The sequence below is a fragment of the Lontra canadensis genome, unplaced genomic scaffold (genome assembly GCF_010015895.1).
Source record: "Lontra canadensis isolate GAN:19392208 unplaced genomic scaffold, GSC_riverotter_1.0 scaffold45, whole genome shotgun sequence".
In the NCBI taxonomy this organism is placed as follows: Eukaryota; Metazoa; Chordata; class Mammalia; order Carnivora; family Mustelidae; genus Lontra; species Lontra canadensis.
The window spans coordinates 6,877,492-6,901,958 of NW_022631039.1; the positions used below are offsets into that span (position 1 = coordinate 6,877,492).

Here is a 24,467-nt window from a genome sequence, read left to right on the forward strand (position 1 = left end):
GGGCCAGCAAAGGGCTGACACATGGCAGCGGGAGTAGGGAAGGGGCAAGACGGTCCGCCCACGCTTGTCCGATGTAACTTGAACACAGATCACTTGGTGAGAGAATTAAACACCAGATTCTGACTTGGTAGATGGGGGTGGGACTGAGAGTCTGCCGTTCTAACAAGCTCCCAGGTGATGCGAAGCCGATAGGTGGGGGACTGGCCCACTGATTGGTTGGGGAAAGGAGGCGCGTGGGAGCCCAGGTGCAGGTGGCATCATCAGGGGTATAAGATGGCTGGGTGGTGGCACCCGGGTGTTACCAGGGGGAGTGATGGGAGCAGCCATGGGCCTGAGCTGTGGGGTCTTCATCTGCTTTCTGCTCTTGGGAGGCACGGAGCTATGCTACTCGCAGACCATTTGGAGTGGCGAGACCAACTCCCCGTTGCCATCTAGGCCCCCCGTGGTGGTGGAGTGTCTGGAGGCCCAGCTGGTGGTCACTGTCAGCAAAGACCTTTTTGGTACTGGGAAGCTCGTCCGGCCTGCAGACCTCACCCTAGGTCCGGAGAACTGTGAGCCCCTGGTCTCCGCAGACACGGAGGATGCGGTCAGGTTTGCGGTCGGGCTGCACGAGTGTGGCAATGGGGTGCAGGTGAGACTTGTCCCCCTTGGCGGCTGTGGGGAGTATGGACACAGGGCCAGGGAGAGGTGGGGCTGGGCCGGAGCCCTCTTGCTTGCTGGGGGCGGGGAGCTGCTGAGGCTTGAAGTTTGGGATCGGTGGCTTGGGGGCTGGTTGAAAGTGCTAGCCTCTAGTGACGGGAGTCAGGTAGGTGGGGTGGAGGCCAGAGATGGCCTTGCACTTGGAGCCAGACAGGGCATCCCCCACTTTGATTCCTGAGAGTCCCTGAACCCCTGGAAGGCATCCAGGAGAGATGTGGCTTTGAGGGAGGGGGCAAAGGGCTTCTTGATCACGTCTGTGTTAAGGAACCTCAAGGAGTAAACTGGGCCCCTGGGGGTAGCCGCAGGAAGAGGGGTGGGGACGCTTAATGCAGGAGGCAGGTAAGAGCTAAGTAATTCAGGGACAAGGTGGGGGCTTCCATTGAGGCAGGGCTGGACTGGGCACAGGACCCCTAGCTGGTCCACGATTCCCTGGACCCCTTCCTGCCACCCCTCCCAGCCCTGGCCTCTCCTCTGTCCTGGGCTCTTGCCCACCAGGCCTTGGACTCAGCTTGGCTAGGTCGGGGGCAAGCCCAGTAAGTACCTGGAGGCCTCCTGGGGCTCTGCCCTCCCATTCCCACCCCAGGGCTTGCCCTGAGGCCTCCTGGCTCTTGTTTCCCCAGGAAGAGCCCAGAGAACTCCAGGGGTTATTTGAGGAATTATTCTAATTGAGTAACTCCCAAACCTTGGGCATTAAAACCATCAGAGGAGCATTTGAAAACCCAGATTCCCATCTCCTGTGCTAATAAACCAGACCAGCACAACCTGGTCACGCCTTTTTCCAGGGCAGGGTCTCCCATTCCTGCCAGATTATCCCTTGGGGCCCACGGCTGTAGTTGGTTTGATGCCCTGAAATTCTGAACTGGGCAGGCCACAAATGATGCTGCTGGTCCATCCGGGGCCCCAACTAACAAAGCTAAGAGTCTCACCTACTGACTGCGTGGTTTGGGCAGGTCACCCCTGGTGGGGGGAGGCTTGGAGGATGTCAGTATGGGCAGCACCTGCCTGAGCTCTTCCTGCCTCAGACAACTGCTAACCCAGTTTCCCCTTCTGTGTTGTGGGTATGAGAAGAAGTCAGAAAAGGAAGGGCAATTTGAGTCTTCACGGCTGTGGCCATGAATTAAAAACTCCTGGAACTTTCTGGGTTCTTCAAGATGTCTTTCTTGGCCCCAGGCCTTCCCCGCCAGCCTTCCACCCCCACAAGGAAACTGTGTTGAGGTGTGGGTGGCAGCCTGGGACAGGGATCCCGTGCCCGAGACCTCTGGCCGGTGGGCACTGCTTGGGTCTGACACAGCCCTTCCAAAACCCTTGGGATGGCATCATAATTTTGGGGTTGGGGGGCGGGAAACGGAGGTTCAGGGTGGGACCTGTTCAGGCTTTCCCATGAGTCCGCAGGAGGGTGGGCTTTGAGGCCAGGGCCTGGGCTCTCCCCACCTCCCCTGGGCTGTGCTCCCAGCACCCTCTCACCGTCTGGTGAGCCGGTGATGCTGGTGGGGTTAACCCCTCCCATTCCGTTCAGGTGACCGACAGTGCTCTGGTGTACACCACCTTCCTGCTCCACAGTCCCCGCCCTGCGGGAAACCTGTCCATCCTGAGGACTAACCGAGCCGAGATTCCCATCGAGTGCCACTATCCCAGGTGAGTGTGGGGCAGGGCCCCTCCCATCAGCGGCGTCTGTCAGCCTGACTGCGAAAGGTCTAAGTAAGTCCTCAGGTTGAGGTCCCTGCCCTCTGCCCCAGGAGGGGTCGGTGAGCCTGCGGAGTCCACCTGGAGCCCCTGAAATGCGGCAGGGTTGCTGCTGTCTCTTGGAAGCTGCAGGGCTGCCCAGCCCAGGGCCATCTTAAAGTTCAAAGTTGGAAGTTCAGGGAAAAACTCCGTGCAGGGGTGGGGCGCCTGGGTGGCTCAGTGGGTTAAACCCTCTGCCTTCTGCTCAGGTCATGATCTCAGGGTCCTGGGATGGAGCCCCGCATCGCATCGGGCTCTCTGCTCAGCAGGGAACCTGCTTCCTCCTCTCTCTCTCTGCCTGCCTCTCTGCCTACTTGTGATCTCTGTTAAATAAAGAAAATCTTAAACAAAACAAAACAAAACAAAAAAAAAACTCCACACAGGGGGTGGTTCAAGGCTTGGGTAATCACAGCCCGCTGGCTTCCCCCAACACATGCATTCAGGTGAGGGAAACCCATCAAGCCTTAGCAGGGAGGGCTGGCTGCCTCAGACCCAAAACCTGAGCCTCTGGGGTTAACCCTGATCAGCCGATCTGGGTCTAGAGGCCCAACTCCGAACTCAGGTGTATCCCATTTTCATGCCTCAGCTGCGATGGCCTCACACATCGCAGGTGTGGAGTTTGGAGGGCCGAGGGGTGGGCTCAGACTTCTGTGTCTGTTCCGTGGCCTTGGACTCGCTGCCTGGGTGGGCCCCAGCTGAGGACTCTGCCGTGAGGTAGAAACGAGAGACACGCCCCCACTCCATCGAAGCCGGATGGGGTGAGCGTGGGACTGCTCTTCTCCACAGGCACAGGAACGTGAGCAGCCAGGCCATCCTGCCCACCTGGGTGCCCTTCAGGACCACAATGCTCTCAGAGGAGAAGCTGGTTTTTTCCCTCCGCCTGATGGAAGGTAAGCAGGGAGGGCTGGCAGGGAAGGGGGCTGGCAGGGAGGGCTCTGGTGGTCTCATCCCAGACTGTGTGCCTTTCAGAGGACTGGGGCTCTGAGAAGCGGTCCCCCACCTTCCAGCTGGGAGATGTAGCCCACCTCCAGGCCGAAGTCCACACTGGTAGCCATGTGCCACTGCGACTGTTTGTGGACCACTGTGTGGCCACGCTGACACCGGACCGCAGTGCCTCCCCTCATCACACCATCGTGGACTTCCATGGGTGAGGGCTGGGCCACCTCCCTAGGGAGCAACCGGACCTCTACTGCCTTCCTCAGCCCCTGACTCCTGTCCCCTCCTTCTCTTCAAAGCTGTCTTGTGGATGGTCTCTCTGATGCCTCTTCATCCTTCAAAGAGCCCAGACCCAGGCCAGAGACCCTGCAGTTCACAGTGGACATGTTCCACTTTGCTAATGACTCCAGAAACATGGTAATGAACCTTCAAAAAATAACTGGGGGGGGGGTGCCAGTTGGCTGGCTCAGTCAGTAGAGCATGTGACTCTTGATCTCAGTGTTGTGAGTTCAAGCCCCACGCTGGGTGTGGTGCCTGCTCTGGGGGTGGGGACTTGGAATAAGATTGAGCCATAGGGCAGGCTGACCAGCCTTACTGTCTGTGGGTCATCAGCTACCTCCTTTAGCAATGACTTGATAGCTCTGTCCCTGTCCCAAAACTCTGAACTCAGCAGATAAAGCTGTGGGATCTAGTGAGATCTTCAAGGAAGAAGAATGGGTGGTGGAAACCCATGAAAGGTGGAGAGAATCTGGGGTCTTAGAAATAGAACAAACCAGGGGAGGAGCTGATGGCTCAGATGAAGTGAGGACCACCCACCGTGGCATTTGGGAGCCAGGTCACTAACCTGGTTTTTGCCAGGGTGCATAGGGCCGGAGGCCAGATGGAAGGGTTGACAAAAACAGGTGTCAGACTTCCGGGAGGTTTTCTGGAAGGGCAAGGAAAGCAGATATGAATTTCTTTTCCTACAGTAGTCTCTTGAACTTGATCATAAACTAGACCAGTGACTTCTTGAAACTGGAGTGCATCAGCAGCATCTGGGGGTTTCCTGAAATACGTTGGGCCCCACCCCCAGGACTTGGGTCTGTGTTCCTAACACATCTCCAGGTGTTGCTGATGTTGCTGCTCTGGGAACCACCGTTTGAACTGCTAAGCTAGAAAGCCCAGCCTGAAACCTGGGGGGTAGAGGGGGAGGGAGCTAAAGTGTGGACTGCTTCCGATGGCTGGGGCAGGAAGCACAGGTAAGGCTGGTCTCTAGCCAGAAAGTGCTGGTAAAATTTTACAAATAAAAATCAAGTAGATCTTAAGTTTCCTGAGCTAGGAGCAGGGGATGCAAAGTTTGGAATTGCTGGTCAGGAAGTGATTGGAGCAGGGATTTTTTTTTTTTTTCCCTAAATTCTGGCTCTGTACTAAGCACCTGAAAGGTCATATAATCCTGTATCTTCACTGATTTTGGGGTGAGGACTAGCATCCCTTTTCTTTTTTTTAAGATTTTATTTATTTGAAACAGATCACAAGTATGCAGAGAGGCAGGCATAGAGAGAGGAGAAAGCAGGCTCCCCGCTGAGCAGAGAGCCCAATGCGGGGCTCGATCCCAGGACCCTGAGATCATGACCCGAGCCGAAGGCAGAGGCTTAACCCACTGAGCCACCCAGGTGCCCTAGCATCCCTTTTCTAATTTATAATGGAAATCCTCATATGATGAAAGAATCTTACAGCAAATACCTATACACCTATCATCTAGATTTCTACCATTAAACTAGTAAATGAATGACCATAAGATATTCTTTTACTTGGAAATGATAAAAAACTACTTAAGCTCCTAGGGGACTGGGGTTACAAACCACTAAACCAAAGGCTCATATGGCTGAGGGGCATTAAGGGGTGAACACAGTGAATTTGTAGATGACATTGAAACTGCCCCCCCCACCCCACCCCAGTTCTGTCCTGAGAACATGAAGTTTGATACAGATGGGTTGATAACAGGAGGGGTGTGAATCAAGGCTATTGGGGAGATGCCTGGAAGCTCCTGATGGGTTGGGTGGGGCTGGGGATCAAGGACAGATTGTGAGAAAGGGTCCTTATCACCCAGATCCGTGACCTTGTATGTCCTACGGGAAAGGACCCTAGTTGGGTAGGGAGTGCACCTGACTTCAGAGGTGTCCTAGTGGGGAGGAGAAAGGGGATAAGGTTTCATGTGGGTGGTGGTCAGCACAGGTGCAACCTGAGCTGGTATCTGCATCTCTAGGGATTTGGGGGGCGGGGCACCAGAGACCAGAGGATGATGCTGATCGATGGAAGGTAGCTGAGTTCTGGGAAGATTCTCCCAGTAAGTGGGGTGGTTTGGCTGACTGTGTCGCAGGCACAGAGAAGTAAACCTCGATTCAAGAGGAACAGAGAACCATTTCAGAGTCCTAGGCCCCAGTTAACATCAAATGGCTGGGAAGAAGCTTGAGGATAAAAGCAGTGGTTTCCTGAAATAGGGATTTTTTTTAAAAAGATCTTATTTGAGAGATCAAGGAGGAAGCAGGCTCCCTGCTGAGCAGAGAGCCCAATGTGGGGCTCAATCCCAGGCCCCTGGGATCATGACCTGAGGCTTTAACCCACTGAGCCACCCAAGTACCTCTGAAATAAGGATTCTAAGGGACCCAAGAGCCCTCTGCTAGGGCAGATAGAAAGCTGGTGGCCTGGGGTGCCTGGCTGGCTTAGTTGGTGGGATGTAGGACTCTTGACCTTGGGGTTGAGTTCTAAGCCTCATGTTGGGTGTAGAGTTCACTTTAAAAATTTAAAAAATAATAATTAAAAAAGCCGGTGGCTAAAAGTACATCCTCCCTTTTGTTCAAATTCCTGAAGTGGCTTCCCTGCTGGCGTGCTCAGCCACTAGGTGGTGGCCAAGGTTTGTGGCTCTGCAGAAGACTTCAGAGAAGGTGGTAGAACTTCTGTGCCCTTGTGGGGTTGGCAGGGGGTGCCAAGACACTACCTGGAGGATGAAGGGGGAAACCTCTGCCTGGGGATGCCTCTGCCAAGAGGACCCGGGGTTAACCTGAGCCCTGGCTTTGTGTCAAAAATTCCCCGATCCCACCCAGGTAGTAGGGCAGTAAGTGATAGGATGGAATTTGGGGAAGAAGCGGCTGTGTGTATAAAGCTGGTGGGTTGCAATCTAGAATCTGATCTGCCATTTGCTCAAATCTGGACAGCTTCTCCTCTGACTCTCTACTCCTGCCTCTAAAATAACCGGTAGCCTTGGGGGAAGTTCCAAAGAACAGGCTTACTCAAGTCACTGGTGCAGCCTAGAATTCCACCAAGTAACGGCTCTCTTGCCTCTAGATCTATATCACGTGCCATCTGAAGGTCACTCTGGCAGACCGAGTCCCGGACCAGCTAAACAAAGCCTGTTCCTTTATCAAGTCCAGCAGGAGGTGAGGGATAGACTGAGACATGGGGGTGGAAAGCCCGAGTGGCCTCCCTGGGGTCTGTTCCCCTATTATGTACATCAGCAGCTCGCTGCTTCCTGAGGGCAACACAGCTGTCCCATCTTCCTGTCTCCCCCCTGCTCAGGTGGTCCCCCGTAGAAGGCACTGCTGACATCTGTCGCTGTTGTAACAAAGGCAGCTGTGGCCTTCCAGGCCGTTCCAGGAGGCTGTCCCATCTAGAGAGAAGGGAGCGCAAGTCTGCTTCCCAAACCCGAAATCGCAGGCATGGTAGGTGTTAGGACCCCTCTGGGGCTCTTACCTTCCCTTCTGTCTAGGGTACCTGCTGTCCCGGCAGAGTGACATTCCTCCTTGGTGCCCCACTTAAGGCTGCTCATTGCTGGGGGGAAGGCTGATCTGGGCTTTCTTACATAGAAGCCTTGGGGGGGCTTATGGGGGGGCTCAACCCCCACCCCAGCATCAGCCAGGAATTCAGAGTAGGGTGTGATCAGCAGTGTGGGGAGATAACACAGCTTTTAGAGGAAAACCTAGTTTGATCTGCTGAAACAGAGCAAAACCCTCAATCTGACCCCTGCTTTGGGACTAAGGTGACCCTTAGGTGTCCTGTGTCTTTCAGTGACCGAAGAAGCAGAGATCACCGTGGGGCCTCTGATCTTCCTGGGAAAGGCTGGTGATCCTGGGGCGGAGGGGTCCACCTCCCCTCACGCCTCTGTGATGCTGGGCTTGGGCCTGGCCACGGTGCTATCCCTGACTCTGGCTACCTTCGTCCTGCTCCTTGCCCAGAGGCGCCGTGCTGCTTCCGGCTCTGTGATCTGCCCTGTGTCTGTTCTCCAATAAAAGAAGAAAGTGAGCTCTGGGGTGCGGTGCAGTGATTTCATACAGGGGGGGAGGGGGGAGGGGGACAGACGGGAGAACAGTGCTGTGGGCTCAAGTAGCACCCTCCAGCAAGGACTGCTGTGTCTGGCATGGGCCAGTCTGTCCGCAGCGGAGAGGCTGGACTGGGTGGTGAAGGCAAGCCTGCCTCTTCCTGGCTTTGGGCAACAGGGCCTTCCCGGGAGCAGGGCTCACCTTTCCAGGCGACAATCATCCTGTGGCTCCAAGGAGGCCAAGATATCCGCTACTGGGGACAAAAGCGGGGCGGTGGGTCTTGCCAGCCAGGCTTCTGAGCTAGCAGAGGGCCTGGTGTGCCTCTGGACCCCGTGCACCTGAGATGGGGTTGGGTGGGGCAGAAAGGACAGATTCGGCTTCTCTAGGGACAGCAGGCTGGAGACCCAGGGGTGACCGGGTCCAGGGCAGTGGTCTGGACAGTGGTCAGCTTGGGCCCGAGCCTGCCATGGGGGAGCATGTCTGGGGTGTAGGGTGAGTGGGAGTAGGCTGTGGCCAAGTCCCCTACTCCGACGACATAGGGTCCTCAGACGGCCTGAAGCTTCCTGTCACTGGGGGGAGCTGCTTTCCCCTCTTAGGCCCCAGGGGTGCCCGAGCAGCTTATGGGCCCCTCTCCAGGGCAGGAGCGGGGGATCCTCTTCCTCTGACAGCTGTGGCCCTTAGCTGGCTCCAACCTTACCCAAGACCCCAACTCCTTCTCCTGATGGGGTCAAGGGCTCCCTGACTTGAAGATCCCAGCCTTGCCAATACCTTCTGTGAGCCTGAGGCTCGTTGGCAAAATGGGACTGGTACCTGTTGGGCAGGCTTATTGGACATAAATGTACTGGAACCAAAAGGAGCTTAATTGTGCTTCTGGCATAGTTCCATCTTTGCAGTCTGGGGCCGGGCTGAGGGCAGGGGCTCGGATGTGTTGGCAGAGGCCTAGAGACAGGTTTTCAGTACATTCGGGGGATGCTGGGGTGGCTCAGTTAAGTGTTTGCCTTCGGCTCAGGTCATGATCTTGGAGTCTTGGGATCGAGCCCCACATCAGGTTCTCAGCTCCGTGGGGAGCCTGCTTCTCCCTCTGCCACTCCCCCTGCCTGTGCTCTTGCTCTCTGTCAGATCTTTAAGGTACCTTCAGAACAAGGTTTTGTGATTCTGGGTCTGCCTTGGTTCTGGTTCTTGCCCCTCAAAGTGTGGGGTGTGAACATTCAGCATCTCCAGGCGATTAGTGGAAAGGCAGAACCTGGGGCCCCATCCCAGATCGAATCTACATTTAGAAATCTCCAGGTGATTCGGGTGTGTTAAAGTGCAGGGGGGTGGGGGGATTTGCATCAGGAAGGAATCCTACCCCACACTACCCCCCCCCCCCAAGCAGATCTGGGTGTGCTATGGGAGGGAGTAAAAGATTGGAGGTAGGAGGGGGGCTTCCTGGAGCTGGTGATCCTGGAGCAAATCCATGAAGAACCAGCAGGTCCTGGTTGGACAAAATGGGAGAGGTGGGTGTGGAGGGAGGAGAGGAAGGGAGAACACTTTCTCGTGGAAGAATGGACGGCCTGGATGCCTGTAAGAGCGGGGAGGAAGGGAGGCCTCCTAAAAAATGAGTCACAGCGTGAGAAGCCACCGACTGGACAGTCCAGGTCAAGACTCAGGAACGGGGCACCTGGGTGGCTCAGTGGGTTAAGCCTCTGCCTTCGGCTCAGGTCACGATCCCAGAGTCCTGGGATCGAGCCCTGCATCGGGCTCTCTGCTCAGCAGGGAGCCTGCTTCCTCCTCTCTGCCTGCCTCTCTGCCTGCTTGTGATGTCTGTCTGTCAGATAAATAAAATCTTAAAAGACTCAGGAACAGCAGAACATGGCCTGGAGGCAGAGAAGCAGCCTGGCTCTTTGCCACTGCTGGCCCAGCGCAGCGGGTCCCTTTGTGGGTGAGACACATTGTCCAGAGGCTGAGTGAGGAGGGTGATTGATGGCCTCCTGGTTCATGCAACAGGACTCAGGGCAGGGTGGGGGGGGATTGTGTCCCATCCCACCCGGCACAACTCCTCACCCAGCCTGTTTCCTCCCACTTAGCATCACCGCGTTTTAGATGGAGTTCTCCAGCCTTCAGAGCTCTGGGGAGGAGCAATGTGGTACTTGGGGTCCAATGAAGGGACTCCGGATGAGTATCCCCAACGTGTGTTTCTCAGCCTTCAGCCCAAGATCTGCCACATGCCAATGGAGAGCCAACAGCTTAAGATAAATTTTTTCCCCTCCCTTAGCTACCTAGAGGTATTGAAATTTGGGTGGGAGTGGCGGGGGGGGGAGTGTCTTTCCCAAAATGGGAGTTTTACCAGAAATTTTATCTGAGTGACCCATCTGTGTGTGTGTGGGGGGGGTGAGGTGGGGGGACAAACTTTTTTTTTTTTTTTTTAAGATTTTGTCAGAGCGCCCAAGCAGGGGGAGCGGCAGGCTGAGGGAGAAGCAGGCTCCCTGCTGAGCAAGGAGCCTGATGCAGGACTCGATCCCAGGACCCCAGGATCATGACCTGAGCCAAAGGCAGACACTTAGCTGACTGAGCCATGCAGCGCCCCATACCTCTGTGATTCTTGCCCTGTGAATTGCCTAACCCTGCCCACCCCCTTCCTTAGCTCAGGATGTCCTGTAGACTCCACGTCACCTTTGTCTTGGGGATCGCTTCCTTCCTACAAAATGCAGTCTGATTTTTCTCCCGTTCATCCATCTCCTGTCAACCTGTAATTTACCCACGTCGGTTTGCACGCTGGGATGTCAAACGGCAGCAGGATGAGCAAATAAGGAGATCAGGCAGAACGGCTTACAACGACCACGGGACTTCTGGAGACAGAGGCGGGGTGGGTGGGTTCCCTTTATTTAGACCTAAGATGACTAGATGAGGAAGCTTTGCCTTCCTATACAGGGTGGGTGTAACGTGACTTGATGCAGGCGCCTGAAGGAAACATGCCCAAGGCCTAGTTGTACTTCATGTAAATGAGGCTGGGTGGAGATTTTAGTGCTCTGATGAGGTGAAGGTGATTGTGGATTGGTCCAGAGGTCACCGCCCCATGGGTCATCTGCATGGGACGGAGTCAGGTTTCCCTCAAAAACGTCTGGGTGGTGGGACCCCTGGGTGGTTCAGTGGGTTAAAGCCTCTCCCTCAGGTCATTATCCCAGGGTCCTGGGATGGAGCGCCGCATCGGGCCGGAAGCCTGTTCTCCCTCTCCCACTCCCCCTGCTTGTGTTCCCTCTCTATGTCTCTCTGTCAAAAAAACTTAAAAAAAAAAAAAAAGAAAAGAAAAAGGTCGGGGTGGTCTGGGCAGCTGACATTACCCCATCACCAGAGGGGTGGTTTTGGGTTTCATTTGTCTGAGCTCAGAGATAAACCAAAAGAAGGTCCGAGAAGAGTGTGGGGGGGGAAGTGTAAGACAAAGTTGAGTTTGAGCAGGTGCACAGTGAAAGGTCAGGTCTTGGGGTCTAACTAGTGACAAAATTCTTAGACCAGCCAGATTTGAGACCTTTTGGAGACAAGAGAATTTTCACTCCCCCCGGCCCCCCGCCTCCAACCAGCATCTGTTGGGACAGAAGGCTTCCACAAGCTATGGCTACTTCCAGGACATGATGCCGAGGGGACTGTCCCCGGGACAACCACCCATCCGTTATCTGCCCTCCTGTTTCTGGGGCTTGCGACATCCTGGGAACTCCTCTCATTCAACTTCTGCAGTCCTCAGAATGAACAGGAAGTGGCAGTATATGGTGGTGGGGGAGGAAGTGTGACTAGAATGTGACCCAGGACGTCAGCCTCAGCCAGTTCTAGACCTGCCTCTGCTAGGGGCGAAGCTGGCCTCAGGGCAGGGCAGGCGGGACAGGCCGCTTCCAGCGGTGAGGGCAGAGGTCCCTGCCTTCCAGACTTCAAGGGAAGTCTGGGGAAGTGCAGAAGATAGCCGTCCCCTGAGGGTTGTCTGGATTTCCATTGCTAACAACCACTGTTGCCCTGGTTTTGGGGGCAGCTTCCTACCTCACACATCCTGTGGCTCAGTCCTTCCTGGGTTTCAAACTTTGCCTTTGGGCTTCCTGGTAGTCAGGGGGAAAAAGGAAAGGAGGTTGCTAAAAGGGACCAGGCTGGGCAGGGTGGGTAAAAATCATGATTGCACAAATACAAAATGAAAATGTGTCCAAGGTCCAGTAACTCCTTTTTTGAGGGAAACCGCAAGATGTGAAAACCAGTTCAAAGGAGAATCTGAAGACTTACATAAAGATAATCAGGAATGCAGAAATGAATTTGCAGATAGATGCAAACTTGACTTCCTCCAAAGGGCAGAAATCAATTGCATCTTCACAGAGGGGCTGGGAATCCTTTGCAATCATTTGCATTACTATAAACTTTCTACAATATACAGAATGCCTTAGGGATATTTAATTTAAATACCTTAGGGGTGCCTGGGTGGTTCCATGGGTTAAGAGGCTGCCTTTGGCTCAGATGTGATATTGGGGTCCTGGGATCTAACCTTGAGTTGGGGTCCCTGCAGAGCAGAGTCTGCTTCTCCTTCTTCCTCTCCCTGCCCCCTCCTTCGGCCTCCCCATTCGTGCTCTCTATAATCTTTAAAGGGGAAAAAAAAATGTAAAAGAGTAGGCAAGACAGGCTTTTATAGAATCAGATAATCTGGAAGGTTGCTAGAGGACATCAAGTCGTGTTTTTGCCCATGTCCAAGACTCACACTTTTGCCTGATGGGTGTTAGATGTATCAGGCATTTTTAGCAAGAGATTCTAAGCAGCTCCTAGGGACTAATGGAAGTTTTGCAGGGGAGGCTGGACACCACCAGAAAGATGACTCTGTCTCTCGGTTGTGGGGGGTGGGGCTCTTGCCCTCAGCCTTTAGGAAACCTGGCTTGTCCACACAACCCTGAGCCCTGTCTTGAGCAACTCCGGCTCCCAAACCAGAATGCCAGAGTATTAACTTACAATGAGAATGACTGCGGCGGAGGGCAGAGGTCGAGTGAGATTGCCCAGTGTTCAAACAAACTTCTCGGATGAATTAGCTGAGTACATCCGTTATTTCAGACTCGCAGCAAGGGAAGCAGCAAAAAGGACAAGCCAGCTGAAAACATGTTCCAAGGGGCCAGGACTGACATAAGATAATGCTTTTAGGGGCTTCACTCCTGGGGCTGCAAAGCCATCATGCCTTTGTTGGCTGTGTAGGTCACACCTGGGTCCTGAGCGGGCCCCGTTGCCCAGAGATGCCAGGTGCTGTCTATTAATCAGAAATAATGAGCCAGGCAGCTGTGGCTTCTAATCAGACAATCCCCCCAGAGCGTCAGATGGAAGCCAATTAGCTGAGGCACCAAGCAACAAAATTCTGCCTTTCCAAGCAAAACATCAGAAAGTGCTTGAGCCCCTCAGCGGAGAGGCCGGCCCCCGAGTCTAGCCTTTTCCCACATTTACGTTGATCTTTTCTTGTTCCCGGGTGAGCTGGGGGCCAGTTCCAGGACTGGAAGCTTCGGAAGCAGTAAACCCTGGCCCCTGGAGTGGAGTCTGAGGACTTTCTGAGGGAAAAAAAAAAAAAAATTAAGTTTCTTTGGCCACCACCTCTCCCCATTCTGTGGCCAAGAGCCACATTCTTTCTCGGGCCACGTCATTCATTCTCAGTTGCTAGGGAGCCTTCGGAGGCCTATGGGCGATGGCACAAACTCCAGTTTTTGAGACATGAAAAACAACAACGACAAAAAACAAAGCTCCCCTTCTGGGCAGACGGTTTCGTTAGGACAGAGAGCCAATGCCAGGAATGTGGCAGCTCCTCTCCTAGGAACACTCTACCCGGCATCCCTAACCTTCCCTTCTGTACTGTGTGTGTGTGTGTGTGTGTGTGTGTGTGTGTGTGTAGACGGCGGAGGGGGGCACGCTCATATTTTTCAAACCAACCACACAAACAGGTGCACATTCTCTACACTCTATAAGTTCCTTTTTTTACTTAACAATAGCCCTTGGCCACCGTTCTATTAGCTCCTGTGACTCTTCCTCATTCTTCCTACCAGTGTTCCAAGGTCATTTAACCATCCCCCTACTGCTTCCGGTCCTTTGCCATGGACATTGGTTTAAAGTTCAGTCTGCAAGTGGCCAATCCCGTTTTCCCTCCTTTCCAGCTCCCCTGGGACATTCCGACATCCCGCTGCAGCCTTGGAACACAGCACACTCACTCCCTCCTACCTAAAAATTTAAAGTCCGTGCCCTCCCTCCCTCTCCCCCCACATTCTTCCTCTTGCTGTTGCCCTATTTCGCTTCTTTTCACGACCCAAACTCTTTATTTTTCCCAAATAAAAATAGTCTTTCTTTTCAGGTTATAAAAAAGGAAACTATTCTTTGGGACACACTCAAATGATGCAAGAGGAGTACAAAGAAAGTGAAAGTCACCTGCTCTCCTGCTCATCAGACGTGACTGTGTTGGCTAGTGTCCTTCCTGGCACATCCGGTCACGGGCGACCTTACGTAAGCAGCCTCATTCCACACATGCCGGTACAGCCTCTTCTGCCCCCTGCCCTGATGTGTGCCACACAAAGGTTGTTCTTGGAAGAGCGGGCTGCACTCCTGGACTGCACAACCTTCCCAGAGTGCATCTACACGCTCGAGCCCATGATTCTTGTGGAAACCAGTCCAGCCCCAGTGGCCTTCCTGTAGCAAAGCTGGAGGCTTGGGGGCATTTCCTGAAGACTGCAAGATATGACAGAGCCCAGAACTGGGAGGCAGGGGCCCTGGCATCTGGAATAGGCACCCCTCCCAGCCGACTACCTTGTTGGGCCTCTCAGAAGTGTCTGTCACCACTGGGTGCCGCCTTTGTGGGACATTCTTCTTGATTCTCTGCCACCACGCTCACGCCGGACTCCCCCCACAGTCCAGCCTGCTTTCTGGACTCTTCTAGGTCTCCTCTGTTCTTCAAAGTCAGTGTTCCTTAGCTCTGGACCCACCTTTTTTTATCTTCCATAGTCTTTCCAGGTGATCTCCATCTCATTGCCCGGGACTCCCGAATCCCTATCTCTACCCAGATGTCTGGATTTGCTTGCCTCCCTACCGCACACCCAACTTGTTGACTGAAACCCCCCTCCCCTTTTCTTTAAATATTTTATTAATTTATTTGACAGAGATCACAAGTAGGCAGAGAGGCAGGCAGAGGGGGAGGAGGGAAGCAGGCTCCATGTTGAGCAGAGAGCCCAATGTGGGGCTCAATCCTGATCCCGGGATCCTGGGATCATGACCTGAGCTGAAGGCAGAAGCTTAACCCACTGAGCCACCCAGGCGCCCCGCCCCTCCCCTTGTCTTTTGTGCGCCACCTCATGGGAAGACACTCCATGCACCCAGCCTTCCAGGCTGTGTCCTACTTCCTGCTTCTGGGAAACTTCTCCACCTTGGCCTTGCCCCTGGCTCCCATACTGGTCCCAACCTGGGCAGCCCCATCCAGCCGCCCTCAGAGCTGCAGCTCCTCCTGCTGTCTGAGTTTAATGTCCTCCCTTTTCCAGAGCCTAGGTTCCAGAACCTTCTGAGCCCAGCCTGCCACCTTTGTTCTTTTTGAGCTGTGGGTGTGTGGTGTACGCAGTGGAATGTAGGAGACAATAGCTATCACTCAAGCATTTCACTGAAGAGAAAGGAAACACTTAAGAGAACACCTTTTCAGGGTGGGAAGGCTTTTCTAATGCTGCAGACCATTTCTTCTGCTCCACCCTCCCCACCCCCACCATGCCCCAACGAGGCCAGTCACATCGGGCTGCTCAAGTCTGGGCTTAGACACGACCAGCTCTGCCAGTTGCTAGCTCTGTGACCTTAGACACATCGCTTAAACTGTCTCAGTGTCCCCATCTTTAAAATGAGGATAACGAGAGGGTGCCTGGCTGGCTCATTCAGTACAGTATGCGACTCCTGATCTCAAGGTTGTGAGTTCAAGCCCCACGTGGGGCGTGGAGCCTACTTTAAAAACAAAAAAAGAGGATGATGTTAGTACCTATCTCATGGAGAGGATTTACTGTGAGGTGATGCATGTTTAGTGTTTGCCACATACTAGGTGCTTTGGAAATGTAGATGGTTTTGGCTCAGAATACGGAGATTCTGAGAGAAAGGAAATGTCCCCCTTCTAACCTGTAGCCACTGCAGTCACCTAGTGTAAATCACAGCTAGAAAGTCACCCTTCAGTTCTAGAAAGAGGGCTGGCATCATGGGGGAGAACCTGACTTTGGTGCCTCCCCAGACTCAAGGCTTATATCCTCAAAGTCGGGTCCTGGGTCATGAAGAGTCCTGGCCTAGGGTCCTAGAAGAGGGCCCACCACAGGCACTCCTTCGCCCGTTTCACTGACTTTGGGTGGATTAGTCCCCTTCTCTGGCTTCCTTTTCTTTCTTTCTTTCTTTCTTTTTTTTTTTTTTAAGATTTTATTTATTTATTTGAAAGATCACAAGTAGGCAGAGAGGCAGGGAGAGAGAGAGGAGGAAGCAGGCTCCCTATGAGGCAGAGAGCCTGATGCGGGGCTCGATCACAGAACCCTGGGATCAGGACCCGAGCCAAAGGCAGAGGCTTTAACCCACTGAGCCACCCAGGTGCCCCATTTTTTTCCCCCCTTTTCTATAAAATAAAGTTTTGAACTGAGTGATGGGGGTAGGGGTGGGAGGAGATGTCTCTTCCTTAAATCCCTGATGAAATCTGGGTGACATAATATTATGTAAAGATACTCAACTTTAGTCCAAGATTCAGAGAACTCCAAAGCCCCTGAAACTGTGTGCAAGATTATATGTGTGACCTGTATGTACATGGGTGTGAGCATTTCTGTCTGAGCATATTTTGGGAATAGCTTTCTTTAGCTCTGTAAAGGAGGTCTGTGATCCCAGAAGAATAGTCACCATCCTGGTTCAGGCATTCTATCTGGACTACGGCAACAGCCTCCAAATTGGTCTCCCCGCTCCTTTCTCTGTCCTTTAAACCTATCCTCCACCTACCACACAGGTATCCTTCTAAACTGCAACGCTGGCTGTCATTCCCTTGCTTGAATCTTCCTGTTGGCTCTGGTTGCCTAAATTCCTTGCATGGTCATTTAAAGACAATCATGATCTTACCCAGCCTGCTCCCCACACTCATATCCTGGTGCATTCTAATCTATTTTCTCTGTCCTCAGCCCCTCTGTGTCCTCTCCTGCCCTGGCCACAGGGAACGTTTCTCTGCTTCCTGAATGCATCAAGCACTTTCACAACTCTCTTCCTTTGCAGTAACTTCCCTGTACTCCATCTGACAAATCCTGTATGTGCCTCAAAATCCAACCCAGGCGTCCGGCCCCTTTGTGATGTCTCCTTGACACCTCCCCCAAATTAACCACACCCTTTGTGCTCCAGCTCTTGTGCTTAAACACATTTATCCCACTGAACTGTGATTACGTGTTTGAGTGTCTGTCTCCCCAGGTAGAGATGAAGCTCTCCAAGGAGAGAAACCAAGTTTCTGACTCATGTTTTAATCCCCAGTGTCCAGCACAGGGCCTGGCACTACGTATGTACGGTAAAGATCTAAAATGAGTCAATAAGTTAATGAAGGAAGTCAGTGAGTGAGCAGACTAAGAAGGAAGAATGCATACACCTGAACAGGTGCGTGTTGGGTGGGGTCCCGCCCCGCCCCCAACCCACGGAACTACATTTCCCAGAAGGCCGCGCGTCTTGCGCATGCGCACCCGAGGGCTAGGAAGCTGCGACGCCGAGTTTCACTCTGGCTACCTCCTCAGAGTCGGAGGTTCAGTCGGAGCCGTGCCCAGGCCGAACCCGAGCTGTAGCCCGAGCGCGGCGGTGCCCTCCGCCTGCCCCCTCGCCTTCCTCCGCTTCGGTGAGAGGGGCGGGCAGGCCACTTGCCTGTCGCCAGGGCTGGGGTCCCGGGGACGCGGGGGAGACGGAGCCGAGCTGGGACCGGAAGGGGGCGGGCGTGGGAGTGAGGGAGGGCTGGGCTGGGCCGGGCTGGGGAAGAGCCCCGGGGTGAGGTCCGGGGGGATTGGGAGGACCCGCCGCGGGGCTGGGGCCGCAGGAGGCGGCAGCTGGGGGAATCGGACGCGCTGGCAACTTGGGACAGGACTAGGTGCGAGGGTGAACGCCGGGTGGAAGGCGAAGGGCTGGAAGGGGGAGGGGCGCAGACCCTGGGAGTTTGGGGCGGTCGCGAGGAGGGTACCCCTTCCCAGAGGACGGAGGTCGAGGCGGTAGGGATATTGTCACCGAGCTGCGTGGTTCGGGGTGTGGATTCTGCTGGGCTCTGACTCCGGGTGGACGACTCGCTAGAGCCCGGGGCTGTACTTTGGAAGAGTTTGCCCCCGAACTCCGCTTCCCTCGCCTCAAGTAGCGGTGGCCCCTCCAGGAAACTCCTGTTTCTTGGGGCCCTGGGTTACTTTTGAAGGGTGCATAATGTATGTTGAAGAGGGTTTAGAAGACGCTCTTTTCTGAAGCCGTCCTTTCGCGTGCCCCCCCCCACACTCCCCTCAAGCCAGCTGCTCTCCTCCACACTGGTTCCACTTCCTAAGTGCCAGTAACAATGGAAATAGTGTGTGCACAGGCGCTTCGACCGTTAAGAATTAACTCAGAATATTTTTGCCTGCCATCCTGACTCGTCTAGAGTTCCGTAAGGCAGACTTTCTGGGAGCCAAAGTCAGGCTTTACCATCGTGCTCACTATAACGAGGTCTCTTGTTCATTCGCTGTGTGACCTTGGGCAAACTTTTACCCTCTCTGGTGTGCTCATTTTCCTGGATACTTAGACTGTACACTGGCTTGTGAAGTCTGTTTAGGCCTTCCCATGAAAGAGCTGAGGTGTTTGTTTTTGTTTTTTGTTTTTTGCTTTTCCCCTCCGTCTTCTTGATTACTGAGCAGGTAGAGAGGGAGACTGTTGTACCTTCTGCCCTGCCCAGGCTGTCGGAAAATAAATCCGGTGGTTTCCAGTCCCCAGCCGCAGCGCACAGACCCAACATCTGTGCATTCGTTTTCACTGACTGCCGTTTCTCAGTTTAAAACCTGATCATCTTTTTCCTTGTTGGCAAAGGTGCCCCGGAATTTGCCTGACCGAGTCCCCAAGGCTTTCCGATTTGCTCAGTTTCTGTTGTTTGCGTTTTCTGTCAAGATGGGAACTCAAACAAGTCATTCCTCCTAAGGATCTAGTGTCTTCGTCGCGAAGAGACCGTTTGTGCCGGCCCTCCAGAGAGAAAAGGTAAGAGCCCTGGGGACTTCTCATTGCTGCCTTTTGGATCTGGTTTTTCAATAGAGGGGGTGGAGATTGGGGAGGGTAGAATTTGAGGCCTTCGTGATGAAAGTCAGCCTTGGGAGTCGAATGTTGATTGCCAACGGTCTCAAAGTCAAGTGCTTTCTTGCCAAGGGCTTCTCCTGTTTAACCAGTCCTAGAAGATGCTTTCCACAGTTTCCACTCAAGGCATGCTTTACGGGGTGAAGGACGCAAGTCATGATTTCTGCATCTGAACTGGAAATTGGTATTTCTTTTGTTGCACGAACAAAACTGGGTGCCTTCTTTGTGCCAAGCCCAATACTCAGTGGTGGGACACCCTGATGAGCGACAAAGGGCTCTGTTACCTTGGAGGTCATCATTTGGTGGAACAGACAGATGGACCGTAGACGGTGGAAAGGTGTCGTCGGTGTGCTGTGTGTTGAGGCAGGAGGAATCACAGGGCAGAGCCCCAGCCCCCGGTCCGCTAACCCCATTTGTTCAGGAAGCGGTAGGAGGGAAGGTTCCGGAAGAGGATAACTAAGGTGAGTTGTGAAGGAGTAGGACTTGAAAAGGAGGGGAGAAGCCCAGCAGAGGAGTTGGCGTCTGCAGAGTCCGGAAGTTACCTGGTGCGCCTAGGCCACCGGAAGTAGCTCCATGTGGCTGGGCCAACTAGGGCTGGGTGTGGGGTCGAGGAGGCTGGTGAGGTAGGCAGAGGGCTGAATGTGGAGGGTTTTGTGGGCTGTGCCAAGGCTCTGGGGAGCAGGATTTTAGCAGAATTCCATGAGGGCATTTTAAACGAGCTCACGGGCTGGAAAGTATGGGATGGATTAGACCGGATTATGCTCTTTGTGAGTCTTAGTTTACACCACGCCAGCTTCTGATAGTCGGGGAGTTAGACATGAGACGTTGCCTTCGGTTTGCTTATAGCCCCTTTGAAGAGATAGAATGGACGTAGAGAACTGTACCGGGCAGACAAGGGCTGTGGAAGTTGATAAGAGGGTGTTTTCTTTTAGTTGGGTGCCTTGAGGCATCATGGCCGTGCTGTTTAAACTGTTGTTTTGTTTTTTAAGATTTTATTTATTTATTTGACACAGAGAGCGAGAGAGCACAAGCAGGCAGAGCAGCAGGCAGAGAGAGAGGGAGAAGCAGGCTCCCCACTGAGCAGGGAGCCCAATGCGGGGCTGGATCCCAGGACCCTGGGATCATGACCCGAGCCGAAGGCGGTCGCTTAACCAACTGAGCCACCCAGGCACCCATGGCCGTGCTGTTTAAACTGCGTCTTGGAAGTATGGGTAGGGGGAGGACGAGGGGCCAGGTGGGCAAATTCTGCACGGAGCCAAGGCACGGAGGTGGGACAGCTGGGTGTATGGGGGGAGGTGGGGGGCGTTGTCACTTAAACTGTTGGGGACGGTTGGGTTGGGGAAGGGGAGGTGTAGACCAAAAGAGGGTACTGAAAGCAAGTGCGCTAGCAAATACTGGTGATAGGGAGGGACCAGATTGCGATGGGCTTTCAGTGTCAACCCAAGGAACTTGAAATGTGTTCTGGAGGTATACTTTGGGAGGTTCTGTCTTGCACGCGGCTCTCAGGTGGACCAGGAGGGACCGCTGGAGAAGCCAGTTGGAAGAGAATACTTACCAGGGTGAGAGGCATTAAGGTCCAAAGCTGATGCTGGCAGCAGGGGCTGAGGAGGTGAGGAAAGAGGCGAGAGCAAGCCATGGCAGCTGCAGGGCTGTCAGGAAAGGTGGTGAAGAGCTAGAAATCCAGGTTTTTCTCCTAACTGCCTGGGGCAGGGACTCCACGGGGGGAAGCAGAATTAGGAAGGAAGGTGAGTCAGGCTTCAGACATGGAAGGTGCCCAAGGGGCCAACAGGAATGGGGCCACGGGCCCCACAGAAACTGGGTGCCAGGGCTAGTGCTTGGCGCTTGGGGTAAGATGTGTTTCTTTTAACGTTTACCTTGGGTAAACACAGAGCTGGCTTAATTTACACTCATCACCGTTCACGCGCGGCTTGCTTTTATTTATTTCCTAAGGGATTTTTTTATTTTTAAAGATTTCATTTATTTGACAGAGATCACAGGTAGGCAGAGAGGCAACCAGAGAGAGAGGAAGGGAAGCAGGCTCCCCACTGAGCAGAGAGCCCGATGCGGGCTCGATCCCAGGACCCTGGGACCATGACCTGAGCCGAAGGCAGAGGCTTCAACCCACTGAGCCACCCAGGCGCCCCTCCTAAGGGATTTTTAATGAATGTAGCCAGCGCCTGCATTCCATTGACCCAAACCAAAAGCTTGAAAGGAAAGTATATGTGTAATCCTTTGATCTTTCTCCCCATCCTGAGCTAACCAGTATCCCCTTGGGGTAGTTTTACCATACCTGTGTGTTTCTAAGGGGGAAAAAAAAATACATTGTTGAGATTTATCTGAATTACTGCATGTCGTCGTCTGGTTCATTTGTTTTCACTGCCAAGTAATCCATGGAGTGAGCACACGACAGTCATGCATCTAATCTCCCGCTGATGGGCACGGGGTTGTTCCTAGGTTTCTGCTGTTGCAAATGTGCTGCTCTGGACATTTCCCGGCACATCTGTAGCACATGTGTGAGAAGTGTTCTTGGGTGTGAATTTCGGGGTGACAGTTTGCTGGGTTATAGGGTAAATAAAGGCACTGCTCTCACAGACAAAGCCAGACTGTTTTCTCAAGTGGTTGTACCAGCGTGTGTGTGTTCCTGTTCCTGCCGTCACTCACTACAGGCCGACTTTATTTTTGCCGATTGAATGGGTATAAAACGGGATCATTGGGATTGTGATTTCTGTGTGCCTGACCCTGACATGGGATAAAAATAAGCTCGTTGGCATACGTGTTTCCTGTGAAATATTTGCTCGTGATTTTTGCCAACATTTTGTTATGTACTGATCATAAGGGTTCTTTACAGATTCTTGATTTTGATCCGTTTGTTCATATTGTGAATGTTTTCTTTTTTCTTCTTTATTTAAGCCGTCTTTTGTTGAACCATTCTTTTTTTTTTAAAAGATTTTATTTATTTGACAGATCACAAGTAGGCAGAGAGGCAGGCAGAGAGAGAGAGGAAGGGAAGCAGGCTCCCCGCTGAGCAGAGAGCCCGATGCGGGGCTCGATCCCAGGACCCTGAGATCATGACCTGAGCCGGAGGCAGAGGCTTTAACCCACTGAGCCACCCAAGCGCCCCTTGTTGAACCATTCTTAATTTTAACGTAGTGAAATTTTGTTGCTTGCTGTTTTCTTTTGTAGTCAGTATTCGATGTCATGTTTATTTCATTTATTTTATTTTTTGTCAAGGTTTTATTTGTTTGTCAGAGAGAGAGAGAGAGAGCAACAGGCAGAGGGAGAGGGAGAATCAGGCTCCCCACTGAGCAGGGAGCCCGATGTGGGTCTCCATCCCAGGACCCTGGGACCGTGACCTGAGCCGAAGGCAGACACTTAACAGACTGAGCCACCCAGCTGCCCCTCTGTGTCTCGTTAATACCTCTTTTCCTGACCTTAGTCCTTGCCTTTAGGACCCTGTGTCCTAGCGGAGGGCCAGGAGACACTTGGGCTCAGATGTTACATGGACATTGGTTGTTAGAAGAGCCCCCTTCTGCCTGTGGGCAGGAGTGGGTGTAGGAAAGATTTCACAGGGTGGAGAGCCTCAAGCAGTAGTTCCTCCTAAGTTGCTGTGGAAAGCCGTGTCTGTAGAGGGAGAGGCACTTTCCTACTTTTTGACAGAGAAATGGAGTCAGAGAAGTATTTGTCTCAGAGAGTAGGTCCAGGACGGTGGCAGCGCGGTGATGGTTGGGGGGGCGGGGAGCTGTAGACTAACCACTTAGTTTGCACGTCGTCTGTGGCCGGTTTCCCCCTCTCGGGGCAGAGTCACATAGTTGCCTCAGACACCCAGTGCTCTGCAAAAGCCTGGAACCTGTTCTCTTTCGGCCCATAGGGAAAAGCTTGCCGACCGCTGTCGCGGGGCGTCACGGTAACTGTGGTAACCTGACCAGTGTGTCCCAGCCACCATAGTGGTTCAACTGGTTGTTGCTGGATGGGTAATGAGTCTAGGTCAGCGCTGCAAATGTTGCCAGTTTTTCTGCTTTCCAGAAGCTGGAAATTTGGATTTTTTTTTTTTTAATGGTAAATATTCCAATTTTTAAACAACACCTCAGTTTAAAAAAACAAAGCAAAACAAAAAACTTGGAAACTGTGTTGGCGAGGAAAAACCTATCTGGCAGGCTGATGTGTCCAGCGTCAGCATACCCCTTGTGTCTTGGTGGACTCTGGAAACAGATTTGGGTTGCCTTAGGCCTGTGGATTCTTGGACAGGTTGCTTATCTTCTCTTGTCTCCCGTCCTCATCTGTAGAGTCAAGCGAAGACCCGTGCCTGGGACCACAGGGCTTGAACAAGAACCCGTGTAAAGTGCTCAGCGGGTGGTGCCTTGTAAGCCCTTGGTTGGTGGCCATTGCTTAACTCCTGCCACTGCTTCCACGGCTCCCCATTTTGACCCCCTGGGGAGGCCTGGGGCCCAGGGCTCTGTCCTGACAAGCTGCTAGTGGTCACCTCGCTCCTAGCAGAGAAAGAGCAGCATAGTGGTTCTTGTGCTGGTGGAGAAGGTTGGCTACAAGGAATTGAAGGTTGCTAGGGCCTGCCCCCTGGCTACCCCATGGCTTGATTTTTATGTATTTATTTATTTATTGACAGCAGGGGGAGGGGCAGAGGGAGAGAGAAAATCCCAAAAAAGCGCCCCCACCCCCGCTTCGGCACAGAGCCTGAGGTTGGGCACGATCTCACAACCCTGAGATCATGACCTGAGCTGAAATCAACCGACTGAGCCAGCCAGGTGCCCCACCTGTTGGCTTTCTGAGCCCTGTTTGGAAGGTTCTGCTCTGACCTGCCCCTGGAAGGCTTAGGCGGGCACCCACTAGGAGAGGAGTTGTCCCTTCCTGTCCCGCAGCCCCATGTGTAAGGGACAGATCAAGTGTTCGTGTCCTTCCGTCTCTCAGAAGCCTAGTACGCTCTAGGTGGCACTGGCTTGAGCTATCTGTTTTTGAGACAAAAGCCCCTTCTGCGGTGCCTGCCTGTTGCGGTAGTTCAGGGACGTGGATGGTCTGTTTTATGCCTTTTCTTGGAACTCAGAGATGGGGATGTGTCCTGGCAAAGAGGTGCCATGGTACTTCGCGGAGGTGTGCTTGCGAAACCGCCCTGGGGTCGTTAGCAGCCTTCAGAGTAATCGTGCTAAGTCATGGTGGTGGGGTGGGGGGTTGGTTTATATTTATGGTCTTTTAAAAGTGCTGGGCAGGGGCACCTGGGTGGCTCAGTGGGTTAAGCCTCTGCCTTCAGCTCGGGTCATGATCTCAGGGTCCTGGGATCAAGCCCCGCGTCGGGCTCTCTGCTTGGCAGGGAGCCTGCATCCCCCCCCCCACCCACCTGCTTCTTTGCCTACTTGTGATCTCTCTCTCTGTCAAATAAATAAATAAAATGTTAAAAAAAAATAAAAGTGCTGGGCATTTGAAAGAGATGTGTTGCTCATAACGGAAGTAATACTTTCCCACTTTAGAAAATGTGAAGCGTTGAGGTAGGTAAGAAAGTCAATCCAGGGGCGCCTGGGTGGCTCA

The 24,467-nt window shown here is 53.3% G+C and overlaps 2 protein-coding genes and 1 long non-coding RNA gene across 5 annotated transcripts in view; all 3 read left to right on the top strand.

The window, feature by feature from the left end:
* Positions 1–313: 313 nt before the first annotated feature.
* ZP3 (zona pellucida glycoprotein 3) lies at positions 314–7,622 on the top strand. Its single transcript, XM_032872332.1, has 8 exons — positions 314–631; positions 2,216–2,334; positions 3,208–3,311; positions 3,391–3,568; positions 3,657–3,774; positions 6,682–6,773; positions 6,913–7,055; positions 7,402–7,622. Exons 1-8 carry the CDS (start codon positions 314–316, stop codon positions 7,620–7,622), a joined length of 1,293 nt encoding a protein of 430 aa, XP_032728223.1.
* A 4,936-nt stretch (positions 7,623–12,558) lies between these two features.
* Positions 12,559–16,967, top strand: LOC116876374. The gene is made up of 3 exons (XR_004384382.1): positions 12,559–12,631; positions 13,975–14,123; positions 16,878–16,967. It is a non-coding gene; the product is annotated as an uncharacterized LOC116876374 (long non-coding RNA).
* A 360-nt stretch (positions 16,968–17,327) lies between these two features.
* DTX2 (deltex E3 ubiquitin ligase 2) overlaps positions 17,328–24,467 on the top strand; it is a 36,306-nt gene continuing 29,166 nt past the window's right edge. For 2 of the 3 annotated variants that reach the window (XM_032872470.1, XM_032872472.1), the window contains exons 1-2: positions 17,330–17,478; positions 18,675–18,839. The gene's annotated coding sequence lies outside the window, so the exon portion shown is untranslated. Of the gene's footprint in view, positions 17,479–18,674; positions 18,840–24,467 lie in introns of all 3 variants that reach the window. The other variant, XM_032872471.1, reaches the window with a different exon arrangement.

What these genes read in the sequence shown, in the direction of transcription:
- ZP3 (XM_032872332.1), top strand. Translation starts at nt 314, where the DNA reads ATGGGAGCAGCCATGGGCCTGAGCTGTGGGGTCTTCATCTGCTTTCTG. An exon ending in AGTGTGGCAATGGGGTGCAG is followed by an intron (nt 632 to 2,215) that starts GTGAGACTTGTC and finishes CATTCCGTTCAG; the next exon opens with GTGACCGACAGTGCTCTGGT. An exon ending in TTCCCTCCGCCTGATGGAAG is followed by an intron (nt 3,312 to 3,390) that starts GTAAGCAGGGAG and finishes TGTGCCTTTCAG; the next exon opens with AGGACTGGGGCTCTGAGAAG.